Below are 12372 nucleotides of genomic sequence, written 5' to 3' on the forward strand. Positions count from 1 at the left end.
TAACAAGAGGGGGACCCCATCAGTTACAGCCCCACCCACAAATGGACCCCCTTTATTTTTTTTTTTCTAACCGGTTGAGGACCGCCCGCCGCAGTTATACTGCGCTCCTGCACAGACCGACGTAGGTATATGTCGATCGTGCGCCTGCAGCTAGGGGGCGAGCGAATGCCGGCGGCAGCGTGCTTCCCACCCCCGCTCGTCAGCGGGGACTCTGATGCACGGGGCAGGTGGCTCCGATTGCCGTCTGACACCCGCGATCGTTCCCCGCTGAGAGAGAAGAACAGTCGGCTGTTGTAAACACATCTGACCGTTCTTCTCCCTGGGATGATCACAGAGCTCCTTCTATATAGGAACACATGTCTCTATGATCATTTCACAAGCCACGCCCCCCCACAGTTAGAATCACTCCCCTAGGCTCACATTTAACCCCTTGATCACCCAAAGTGTTAACCCCCTCCCTGCCAGTGTCATTAGTACAGTGACTGTGCATATTTTTCTAGCACTGATTACTGCAGTAATGTCACTGGTACCCCCAAAAGTGTCAAAAATGTCAGTCAGGGGTCCGATCTGTCCGCCGCAATGTCGCAGTCCCACAACAAAAATCGCAGATCGCCGCCATTACTATATAGAAAAAAAAAGACAAATCTTCCCCGTAGTTAGTAGACACAATAAATTTTGCGCAAACCAATCAAAATACGCTTATTGCGATTTTTTTTTTACCAAAAATATGTAGCAGAAAACAAATTGGCCAAAAATGTTAAAAAATTTTGATCTTTACATTTTTTTTTTTTTTTTGAGAATTTCATATAAAAAAAAAAATGTGAAAAATATTGTTATTTTTTCTAAATTTTCGCTGTTTTTTTGTTTATAGCGCAAAAAATAAAAATCGCAGAGGTGATCAAATACCACCCAAAGAAAGCTCTGTTTGTGGGGAAAAAAGGAAAGTCAATTGCATTTAGGTACAGCGTCGCACGACCGCTCAATTGTCCATTAAATTCACGCAGTACCGAATTGCAAAATAGGGCCTGGTCATTGAGCAGCCAAATCCTCCGGGGCTTAAGTGGTTAATGAATTTGTTTTCACATTTTTGTATTTTTTTTTTCCATACTGTCAGTAAAGCAGTGCAGCGGCATCATATGACTGCTGACTGAATATAGAATAATTAACCACTTTACCACCGGAGGATTTTGCTGTCTTACATCCAGGCCACTTTTTGCGATTCGGCACTGCGTGACTTTAACTGACAATTGCGCGGTCATGCAATGCCGTACCCAAACGAAATTTACGTCCTTTTTTTCCCACAAACAGAGCTTTCTTTTGGTGGTATTTGATCCCCTCTGTGATTTTTACTTTTTGCGCTATAAACAAAAAAAGAGCGACAATTTTGAAAAAATAACAATATTTTTCACATTTTTTTTTATATGAAATTCCCACCAAAAAAAGTGTAAAAATCAAAATTTAACATTTTAGGCCAATTTGTTTTATGCTACATATTTTTGGTAAAAAAAAAAATCACAATAAGCGTATTTTGATTGGTTTGCGCAAAAGTTATTGCGTTTACTAACTAAGGGAAAGATTTCTGTCATTTTTGGTGTTTTTTTTTTTAACGAGTAATGGCGGCGATCTGCGATTTTTTTTGCAGGACTGCGACATTGCAGCGGACAGATCGGACCCTTGACTGACATTTTTGACACTTTTGGGGGTACCAGTGACATTACTACAGTAATCAGTGCTATACATATGCACTGTTACTGTAAAAATGACACTGGCAGGGAAGGGGTTAATTTTATTGGAGAGGGAGGGGTTAATGTATGCCTGGTGCTTACTGACGTGTGTGGAGGTGACTGAGTGACACAGGGACAGATCGCAGGTTGAGCTATGCTGACCCCTGCAATCTGACCCTGCCTGTCACTTAGGAGATCCGCCCGCTTTGTTTACACAAGCAGGCGGATCTCCAAACTCAATTCCCCGACGATCGGGGAAGAGCAGCGGTGATCACCGCCGCTCCTCCCCTGGCCCGACTCCCGCTGTGACTGAATACAGCGGGAGAGAGCCTCCGGTGGCGCGTGCGCGCCGCCTAGAAGGGGGAGTGTCTGCCAACGTAGGTCAACGTCGTCAGACCTACAAGAGTCACTTTGCCGCAGTAGAGCTCTAGTGAGCTATATATATTTTTTACATACTGTCACCATAGTGACACGGTAATGCCCCGGGGAAGGTGATTACGATTTTTTTTTACACTCAGATTGCTTACTACAGGGGTGATCACTGTAATAAGGAATCTCTGTTCAAAGGTTTCAGTACCGGTTCACATTGGTTCGATGCGGGAACCCTGCAAATCCACAGCGGGTTCCCAAATCGCACCTGACTCGCAGGCAGTTCACACTGCTATATGCGAACTGCTGGGAGTGTCAATACAAAGTTAACCACACCCCCAAATTAGTTCACATATCTCAGTGCGAACTGTCAGTTCGGACATGAATTGGATCTCATAGGTTTTAAACACCCATGCGGATCCAATTCTGGTGCGGACCAAAAAAAAAGGGTCCTGTGCGACTTTGGTCCGAATGCAATGAAAATTCACCCATGCAATCTGTATGGCTGAATTCGCATCGCACAGACATCGCATTGGGTTTGCACAGCAGTGCGGTGTGAATCACATGCGATGTCGGACATCACATATATGTGAACCGGCACTTATTCATGAAACCCTTGCCTAATACTGTGATTGGCCACACTAGCTATCACATGGTACAGGTCCACTGCGGTTGACTGCTGTAACCAATCACAGCAATCACAACAGTACACAAAATGTCTATAAATGAAAGCCTTTGTTGACAATGGACATGTAAAATCGCTGTGATTGGTCACATGGTACCTGGGCCTGGTACAACAATCTGTGTTCCTCTGTGTCCCCTGTCACAGATCGCTCCTGAGCGCCCTCTAGGGAGGGACTCATAGGATGTCCTGGAATAATGGGATTTTGTACTCACCGTTCATCGACGGACACAGCGCTCCAAAAATCATAACTACTGGGTTATATTGCCTCCTCCAGGAATAGGACTAGGCAGAACAAAAAACACCTGGCCACGCCCATGGGCCGTCCTCAGCGCGATATATAACCCCCCCCCTCTCTACTCTAGGTAATCAGTTTAGTAGCAAGCAGTATTAGAAGTATCAGAACTCCATAGAGGGGGGGGGGGGGGGTGCTGTGTCCATCGATGAACTCAGAGAAATGGATTTTACGTTAAGTACAAAAATCTCTTTTTCTCTTTCGTTTACCGAAGGACACAGCGCTCCATAAATCATACCCAGTGGGACGTCCAAAAACAGCGCCAAAAGGAAAATGAGGGGGTGGGGAAAATAGCCCAAGGCTAAACATAAGAGCCCCCACCTCCCTGGAGGTCTGATTATGTCAGAATTTTTGTGCTAAAAGCGATACATTGTTTTTGCATGGAAATCTGTTTTATATTTTAGGGCTGTAAGAGCCCATTCACATTAGCGCAACTTGTCAGCCTGACAAGTCGCAGTCGGTCGCTCGCCATTGATTAGCACAGGACCCGTTCTAATAGGAGCGACACAAGTCGCTCCGACTTAGAAAAAGGGACCTGTACTACTTTGGGGCGACCTGGAGGCGACTTGCATAGACTTCCATTATGTGAAGTCTCTGCAAGTCGCGCCGAAGTCGCGGTGCACAGCAGTGCACGCGACTTCACAGGTCGCCCCCCAAAGTCGTGTCGTGCTTGTCTGAATGGGGTCTTAGTCTTAGGAATAACTCACTTAACCACTTCAGCCCTGGAAGGATTTCACCCCTTTAATGACCAGGCCCTATTTTACGATACGGCACGGCGTTACTTTAACCACTTGCCGACTGCCGTACGACTATTTACGTCGGCGGTCAGCCCCTCACAGGCAGAGTGAGGTAGGGGTATGTCGCTAGCCTGTGAGGGTCTAGGGATCGAGTGCGCGCCGCCGGAGGCGCGCTCCCGCATGGTCACGGATCCCCCCCCGCGCGCGCGTCACTCGCGATCGTCAGGTGGAGAGGGAGAAAGGCAGGCGGCTAATGTAAACAAGCCGCCTGTCATTCTCCCCTGTGTAGGAATGGTGATCATACGGTTCTACTATGTAGGACCGTTGATCACTGTTCATACACCTCAAGCCACAGCCAATCACAGTTAGAATCACGCCGCTAGGGAAACAAATAACCCCTCCCTCTCAAAAAAAGTTAACCCCTTCACAACCAGTGTCATTTTACAGTAACAGTGCATATGTATAGCACTGATTACTGTAGAAATGTCACTGGTAACCCCAAAAGTGTCAAAAATGTCAGTCAAGGGTCCGATCTGTCCGCTGCAATGTCGCAGTACCGGAAAAAAAAAATCTTCCTGGGCTTAAGTGGTTAACAGACAAGAGAAACAAAAAGAGGACGGCCCATGGGCGTAGCCAGGTATGTTTTGTTCTGCCTAGTCCTACTCCTGGAGGAGGCGATATAACCCAGAAGTTATGATTTATGGGGCGCTGTGTCTGTCGATAAACGTAAGAGAAAACAGCGCTCCCACTCGCCCATTTTTTTCTACTATAGGCCGGGCAGGAGGTGGGTAATATGATAAAAAGCAGCAGAGTAGCTCACTGCAGTGGCTTTATAAACTGTTAAAATGATACGTCCTGTGGCGGCCCGTCCATTGGGGGCGCAGGGGTGCAGTCCCCCTTATCCATGCGCCCGGCCCCCTAATCTACATGCAGGGCACCAGACGCATGAATTCCAATGGGGTTTTTTTTTTTTTAAGCGCATGATTAGAGCCAGAGGCTCCAATAGGGTTCAAAAAAGGGTGGGCTCGGGGCATAGAGCGGGTCGTGAGACCCCTTTCCTGATTGGCTGAAAAGAGAAGCGATTTTACTGGCCATTGGGCAGGAAGAGGGAGGAGACATACGGCTGGAGGAGACTCCCAGCCGTTTGAGGAAGGAGGCGGTAAGGATACCGGCTGTCTGGCTGGGCAGCCAGCTGTCCATCCTGGGAGGGGGAGGTAGATTTGACTGCTGGCCGGCCATCCCACGCCGGGGGGGGGGGGGGGGGGGGGCTGTTGGATTTGACGCCCCCCCCCCCCCCAATTTTCATTCACCAGCCGCCACTAGTCCTGTAAATAAAGTCAGTAAAACAGCGGCTCAGCCTTATTAACACCCCCCCAAAGGGCACCCTGGGTGCAGGCCGGACCTCCTGGTGGCTGGGCTCTTACCTCCATTCTGCGGATGTCGATGGAAAGGACGGTGGTGAAAAAGAACATCTGTAGGAAGAAGTCCGAGACGAGACCAACAACTGCGAATAGACAGAATTCCTGATATAGAGGAAACACAAAAAGATATAGGAAATAAATATACAGGATAATGAGAGCCAAACAAAAGGTTCAAAATCTTCACTAAAAGTAAAATAAATCCCAACGCCTGAACACAGTTTAGCAACGTGCGTTCGTAAATCTCTATATATCATTACCACTCCTGTATACAAGCTGATTATACCACGATTTCCCAGGACAAGTTGGCCTTTCATTTGGCGGTAAATCATAATGGCTAGCACCTTTTTTTTCTTCTTTTTTTTTTTTTTTACTAATAAAGAAAAACTGACCCAAAATACTGAAGAAAAAAAAAAGCTGTATATTTCTTGTAATTATAATGACCCACCACCCAAAAAAAAAAAAAAATTGCCTATCCTATTCCCCACATTCGAGGGGATACTCTATATCAGGGGTGGGGAACCTATGGTTCGGGGGCCATATGCGGCCCCCGAAGTCATCTGGTCCGGCCCCCCGTGCAGCTTAGTCTGTGTCTCTCAGCTGATCTGTCAGAATGGAGCCGATGCTTCCTGTATAGTTCCTGCTCCGTTAAGACAGTCTAAATGAGTCACAGGCGGAGTGATATCAAATGCACTCCGCCTGTGACCAATACAGGAAACATCACCTCTTCCTCCAGCGTGGCGCTGCTACAGCCAGCATTTCCCGCCAGCAGCACACACAGCAGTACCAGCCAGAGCCAGCAGTACTCACAGCAGTACCAGCAGTACACACAACAGTACCAGCCAGAACCAGCAGTGCCCACAGCAGAGCCAGCAGTACTAGCCAGAGCCAGCAGTACTAGCCAGAGCCAGCAGTACTAGCCAGAGCCAGCAGTACTAGCCAGAGCCAGCAGTACCAGCCAGAGTCAGCAGTACCAGCCAGAGTCAGCAGTACCAGCCAGAGTCAGCAGTACCAGCCAGAGTCAGCAGTACCAGCAAGCAGTACCTACAGCACAGTACCAGCCAGCAGTACCCACAGCAATACCAGCCAGCAGTACATGCCAGCAGTACCAGTCTGAGCCAGCAGTACCCACAGCAGTACCTGCCTAAACCAGCAAGACCAGCCAGCAGTACCCACAGCACAGTACCAGCCATCAGGACCAGCCTGAGCCAGCGGTACCCACAGCACTACCAGCCAGCAGTACCTACAACAGTATCAGCCTGAGCCATCAGTACCATCCAGCAGTACTCACAGCACAGTACAAGCCAGCAGTACCAGCCTGAGCCAGCAGTACCCACCAGCAGTACCAGCCAGCAGTACCAGCCAGTGGTACCCACCAGCAGTACCAGCCAGCGGTACCCACCAGCAGTACCAGCCAGCGGTACCCACCAGCAGTACCAGCCAGCGGTACCAAATAGCAGTACCTGCCAGCAGTTCTTTTCAAAACTTACCACCACAAAAGTCGTCTGCGCTCCAGATGCAAACCTGGAAAACCAGTTGCGAGTAGCAACATCAATACCAGCTAACATCACACACCTCACCAAAGAGAAGCAGTTGCAGCCTCACTTTAGGGGTGAGTTAATTAAATGTTTGACCAAATATAACAGGCACATTTTTAAGGTGATAATTTTGTACGGCCCCCGAATGGTTTTATAAATACCCAAATGGCCCTTGGCAGAAAAAAGGTTCCCCACCCCTGCTCTATATGGTTTATATTACTTGTACCTATAGTTTTTTATAATTATAATGACCCACCACCCAAGAAAAAACAAACAACATTTTTATTTGCCTATACAGTAAAAAAAATTTACAAAAAAAAACTATAGGTACAAGTAATATAAACCGTATAGAGTAGCCCCTCGAAGGTGGGGAGTAGGATAGGATTTTTTTTTTTTTTCCCTTGGGTGGTGAGTAATTATAATTACAATAAATATACAGCTTTTTTTTCTTCAGTATTTTGGGTCAGTTTTTCTTTATTAGTAAAAAAAAAAAAAAATTACAAAAAACAAAAAAATTACAAAAAACAAAAACTATAGGTACAAGTAATATAAACTGCATACAGTAGCCCCTCGAATGTGGGGAGTAGGATAGGAAAATGTGTTTTTTTTAATCCTACCTGAAACACACTGACACCAAATAAAAGTGTTTTTTTTTTTTTTTTAAACCCTACCCATTGACTCCGACACTAACCTAGGACTCTGGAGCGGCTGTGCATCTACTGTATCGTCAGCTTGTTCAGTTCCATGGATGGGCAACTGCGTCCCTCCAGTTGTTAAGGTAGTACATGTCTCATGAGGCATTGCAAGACTAACAGTTACAAGCATGACTCCCAGAGGAAATAGAAAGAGGGAAATTTAAATGACGCGTTTCGTCATCGTGGGACGTCTTCAGATCTTGGAATTTCTACAGGATTCTGTGTATAACATTCGGTTATATGGCACATATGAGCTTTTGCACAAATTTTAAGTTTGTAATACACTATATATATATATTTTTTGGTATACATCTGTTGCAAGCGCATTAAGCGTGGGGTATTTAAATATCCCTCTATTTTATTTTGTCTGTCCTTGTGGCAGGAGGAGTTTATTGCAGCTGCACATTAGTTATTTATGTTATTTTATCGATTTATTTATTTTGGGAATAATTTATGGTGCATATATCTAATATTTAATTATTTGAGGTTAGGCATAGGCACAGGTGCACACCCCTAATGACTCCCAGAGGCATGATGGGACCTGTAGTTCCACAACAGCTGGAGGGCCGCAGTTGCCCACCAGAGTTAAATAACCTCTTGCTGTCCGCGTAATCCATACATTCAGCAGCAAGAAAGGGGAGCTTTTAAATGGCCAGCCGTCACATAGACAGGAGCATCGAATAAAATTAGAATATCATCAAAAAGTTAATTTACAGTGGGTACGGAAAGTATTCAGACCCCCTTAAATTTTTCACTCTTTGTTATATTGCAGCCATTTGCTAAAATCATTTAAGTTCATTCTTCTTCCTCATGAATGTACACATAGCACCCCATACTGACAGAAAAACACAGAATTGTTAACATTGTTGCAGATTTATTAAAAAAGAAAAACTGAAATATCACATGGTCCTAAGTATTCAGACCCTTTGCTGTGACACTCATATATTTAACTCAGGTGCTTCCCATTTCTTCTGATCATCCTTGAGATGGTTCTACACCTTCATTTGAGTCCAGCTGTGTTTGATTATACTGATTGGACTTGATTAGGAAAGCCACACACCTGTCTATATAAGACCTTCCAGATCACAATGCATGTCAGAGCAAATGAGAATCATGAGGTCAAAGGAACTGCCTGAAGAGCTCAGAGACAGAATTGTGGCAAGGCACAGATCTGGCCAAGGTTACAAAAAGATTTCTGCTGCACTTAAGGTTCCTAAGAGCACAGTGGCCTCCATAATCCTCAAATGGAAGACGTTTGGGACGACCAGAACCCTTCCTAGAGCTGGCCGCCCGGCCAAACTGAGCTATCGGGGGAGAAGAGCCTTGGTGAGAGAGGTAAAGAAGAACCCAAAGATCACTGTGGCTGAGCTCCAGAGATGCAGTCAGGAGATGGGAGAAAGTTGTAGAAAGTCAACCATCACTGCAGCCCTCCACCAGTCGGGGCTTTATGGCAGAGTGGCCCGACGGAAGCCTCTCCTCAGTGTAAGACACATGAAAGCCCGCATGGAGTTTGCTAAAAACACCTGAAGGACTCCAAGATGGTGAGAAATAAGATTCTCTGGTCTGATGAGACCAAAATAGAACTTTTTGGCCTTAATTCTAAGCGGTATGTGTGGAGGAAACCAGGCACTGCTCATCACCTGTCCAATACAGTCCCAACAGTGAAGCATGGTGGTGGCAGCATCATGCTGTGGGGGTGTTTTTCAGCTGCAGGGACAGGACGACTGGTTGCAATCGAGGGAAAGATAAATGCGGCCAAGTACAGGGATATCCTGGACAAAAACCTTCTCCAGAGTGCTCTGGACCTCAGACTGGGCCGAAGGTTTACCTTCCAACAAGACAATGACCCTAAGCACACAGCTAAAATAACGAAGGAGTGGCTTCACAACAACTCCGTGACTGTTCTTGAATGGCCCAGCCAGAGCCCTGACTTAAACCCAATTGAGCATCTCTGGAGAGACCTAAAAATGGCTGTCCACCAACGTTTACCATCCAACCTGACAGAACTGGAGAGGATCTGCAAGGAGGAATGGCAGAGGATCCCCAAATCCAGGTGTGAAAGACTTGTTGCATCTTTCCCAAAAAGACTCCTGGCTGTATTAGATCAAAAGGGGGCTTCTACTAAATACTGAGCAAAGGGTCTGAATACTTAGGACCATGTGATATTTCAGTTTTTCTTTTTTAATAAATCTGCAACAATGTCAACAATTCTGTGTTTTTCTGTCAGTATGGGGTGCTATGTGTACATTCATGAGGAAGAAGAATGAACTTAAATGATTTTAGCAAATGGCTGCAATATAACAAAGAGTGAAAAATTTAAGGGGGTCTGAATACTTTCCGTACCCACTGTATTTCAGTAATTCAATTCAAAAAGTAAAACTCATATAATTTTATACAGAGTGAGAGATTTCAAGCTTTTCTCCCTTTTAATTTTGATGATTATGGCTTACAGTGAGTGACACCCCAAAATTCAGTATCTCAGAAAATTAGAATATTACATAAGTCCAAAAAAAAAAAAAAAAAAGGATTTGTAATCCAGAAATGTTGGCTTAGTGAAAAGTCTGTCCATGTATAGTTACATAGTAGGTGAGGTTGAATAAAGACAATAGTTCATCCAGTTCCCCCTGTGTAGGCGTGTGTGGCTGTAATCATCTCTCATACCCCTGAATGTTCTGATCCTTGAGATGTACGTCTAAGAGTCTTTTGAAAGCCGCCATACTTCCCGCAGAAACCACCTCTTGTGGTAGAGAATTCCACAATCTTGTAGCCCTAACAGAACCCCCCACGTAGCCTGAGGTTAAAACGCTTCTCCTCTAATCGCATTGTATGTCCTCGAGTCCTCATGCAATCCCTTCGACTGAATAGCTTTTTTTCTAAGCTGAGATCCCCATTGAGATATTTATAAATCTCTATCATGTCCCCTCAGGCGTCTCTTCTCCAGGGAGAATAAATCAAGCGATTGCAGACGCTCTTCATAATTAAGGTCCTCCAATCCCCTAATTAGTTTAGTTGCCCTTCTCTGGACTCTCTCCAGCTCCAACACATCCCTCCTGAGGACTAGCGACCAGAACTGGACAGAATACTCAGATGCGGTCAGACCAGAGTTTTATAAAGTGGAAGGATTATAGTCTTATCTCTGGAATACATCCCTTTCTTTATGCATGCTAATATTCTGCTGGCTTTGGCAGCTGCCGCTTGACATTGCATGCTGTTGCCTAGTTTATCATCAACCAAGACTTGGTCGGGGCTCCTCCTACATGAATTACTGCATCTCCTGCCACCCATAAAAGTGATCTCGCTGTGAATCTGCCGCTGGGACCACTTTTATGTTAAAGTGGACCGCCCGCCGTTTTAAAAAAAAATACCAGGGTTATGGAAGGGTATTTAACCTCAAAGTAGCAACGTAAATACACGGTGGGCGGTCCCGTAAGTGGTTAAGAATGCTGGAAGGCGGGGCAGGGCTTATGGCCATGTGTCCGCACTGATTGGCTGTCGGGGGGGGGGGGGGGTCACATGTTTGGAAAGCTCCCCATCGCAGATAGCGAATGGGAGCTTTCAGTTAGCTGCCAGTAACTGTGCCAGGAGCACACAGGGCATGCATGCTGCTATTGCGCACAAATTAGTGGCCAGTCGGACCCCAACAGAATGACAGAATACAGCCAACACATTTCGGGTGCCCAACACACTTCTTCAGGGCTCAGGGGTTACAAATGGAAGGACTTGGCACAATAACCAGGAATAGTTTGAATTGTTACATGACACTCTGGAACATGTTGGCTGTACAGCACTACAGAATATGTTGGTGCTTTATAGTAGCTCCAATGTAAACAAGTATGGCCACCAGCAGGGAATTGTGGGTAGGATGAAGTGCTGAGCAGTGTCAGTGAGTACAAGGCACTGAGCTCCGACCTTCACTGTCTAATCTGATTATCACATCCTGCAGGAATTTCCGATGCAGCGTCTCTTATCTGCACTGTATAGTAATTCATGAATGACGGCGGCGCGGTGTTCAGAGGTCACCAAACAATCCGCACACCCAACACCCCGCCCTTTACTATGCAATGCACAAAACACAACACTTAAAGCGGCACTTCACTCTCCCAATCAACATTGATTTTTAGTGGTGCGCCGAAATTTCGGCAACCAAACTTTTCGGCCCGAAAACTGGGCTTATCCCATTTCGGCCCGAAAACGGGGCTTATCCCATTTCGGCCCGAAAAACGGGGCTTATCCCATTTCGGCCCGAAAACGGCGCTTATCCCATTTCGGCCCAAAAACGGCGCTTATCCCATTTCGGCCCAAAAACGGCGCTTATCCCATTTCGGCCCGAAAACGGCGCTTATCCCATTTCGGCCCGAAAAACGGCGCTTATCCCATTTCGGCCCGAAAAACGGCGCTTATCCCATTTCGGCCCGAAAAACGGCGCTTATCCCATTTCGGCCCGAAAACGGCGCTTATCCCATTTCGGCCCGAAAACGGCGCTTATCCCATTTCGGCCCGAAAACGGCGCTTATCCCATTTCGGCCCGAAAACGGCGCTTATCCCATTTCGGCCCAAAAACGGCGCTTATCCCATTTCGGCCCAAAAACGGCGCTTATCCCATTTCGGGCCGAAAACGGCGCTTATCCCTTTTTGGCCCGAAAAACGGGGCTTATCCCATTTTGGCCCGAAAAACGGGGTTTATCCCATTTTGGCCAGAAAAACAGGGCTATCCCATTTCGGCCAGAAAACGGGGCTTTCCCATTTCGGCCCGAAACCGGGGCTATCCCATTTCGGCCCGAAAACGGGTCATATATGCCGAAAATTAATGGCCGCTGCAGCAGCAGCTTTCACTTTAACCTACATGGTGCGTGACCGGCTGCGGCCGACTCCCGAGACCCGACCCGCCGTTTGTACCTCCTCACCCTCCCTGTG

At 46.4% G+C, this 12372-nt stretch overlaps 1 protein-coding gene across 1 annotated transcript in view; it reads right to left on the reverse strand.

The window, feature by feature from the left end:
• The window catches only part of SCAP (SREBF chaperone), a 114543-nt gene that overhangs the window by 36797 nt on the left and 65374 nt on the right, over window positions 1-12372 (reverse strand). Inside the window, 1 exon segment of the mRNA XM_082259046.1 lies at window positions 5232-5330. Coding sequence (XP_082115172.1) covers window positions 5232-5330 — 99 coding nt within the window.

Source organism: Pelophylax lessonae, assembly GCF_965119305.1.
Source record: "Pelophylax lessonae genome assembly, chromosome: 5".
Taxonomy (NCBI): domain Eukaryota; kingdom Metazoa; phylum Chordata; class Amphibia; order Anura; family Ranidae; genus Pelophylax; species Pelophylax lessonae.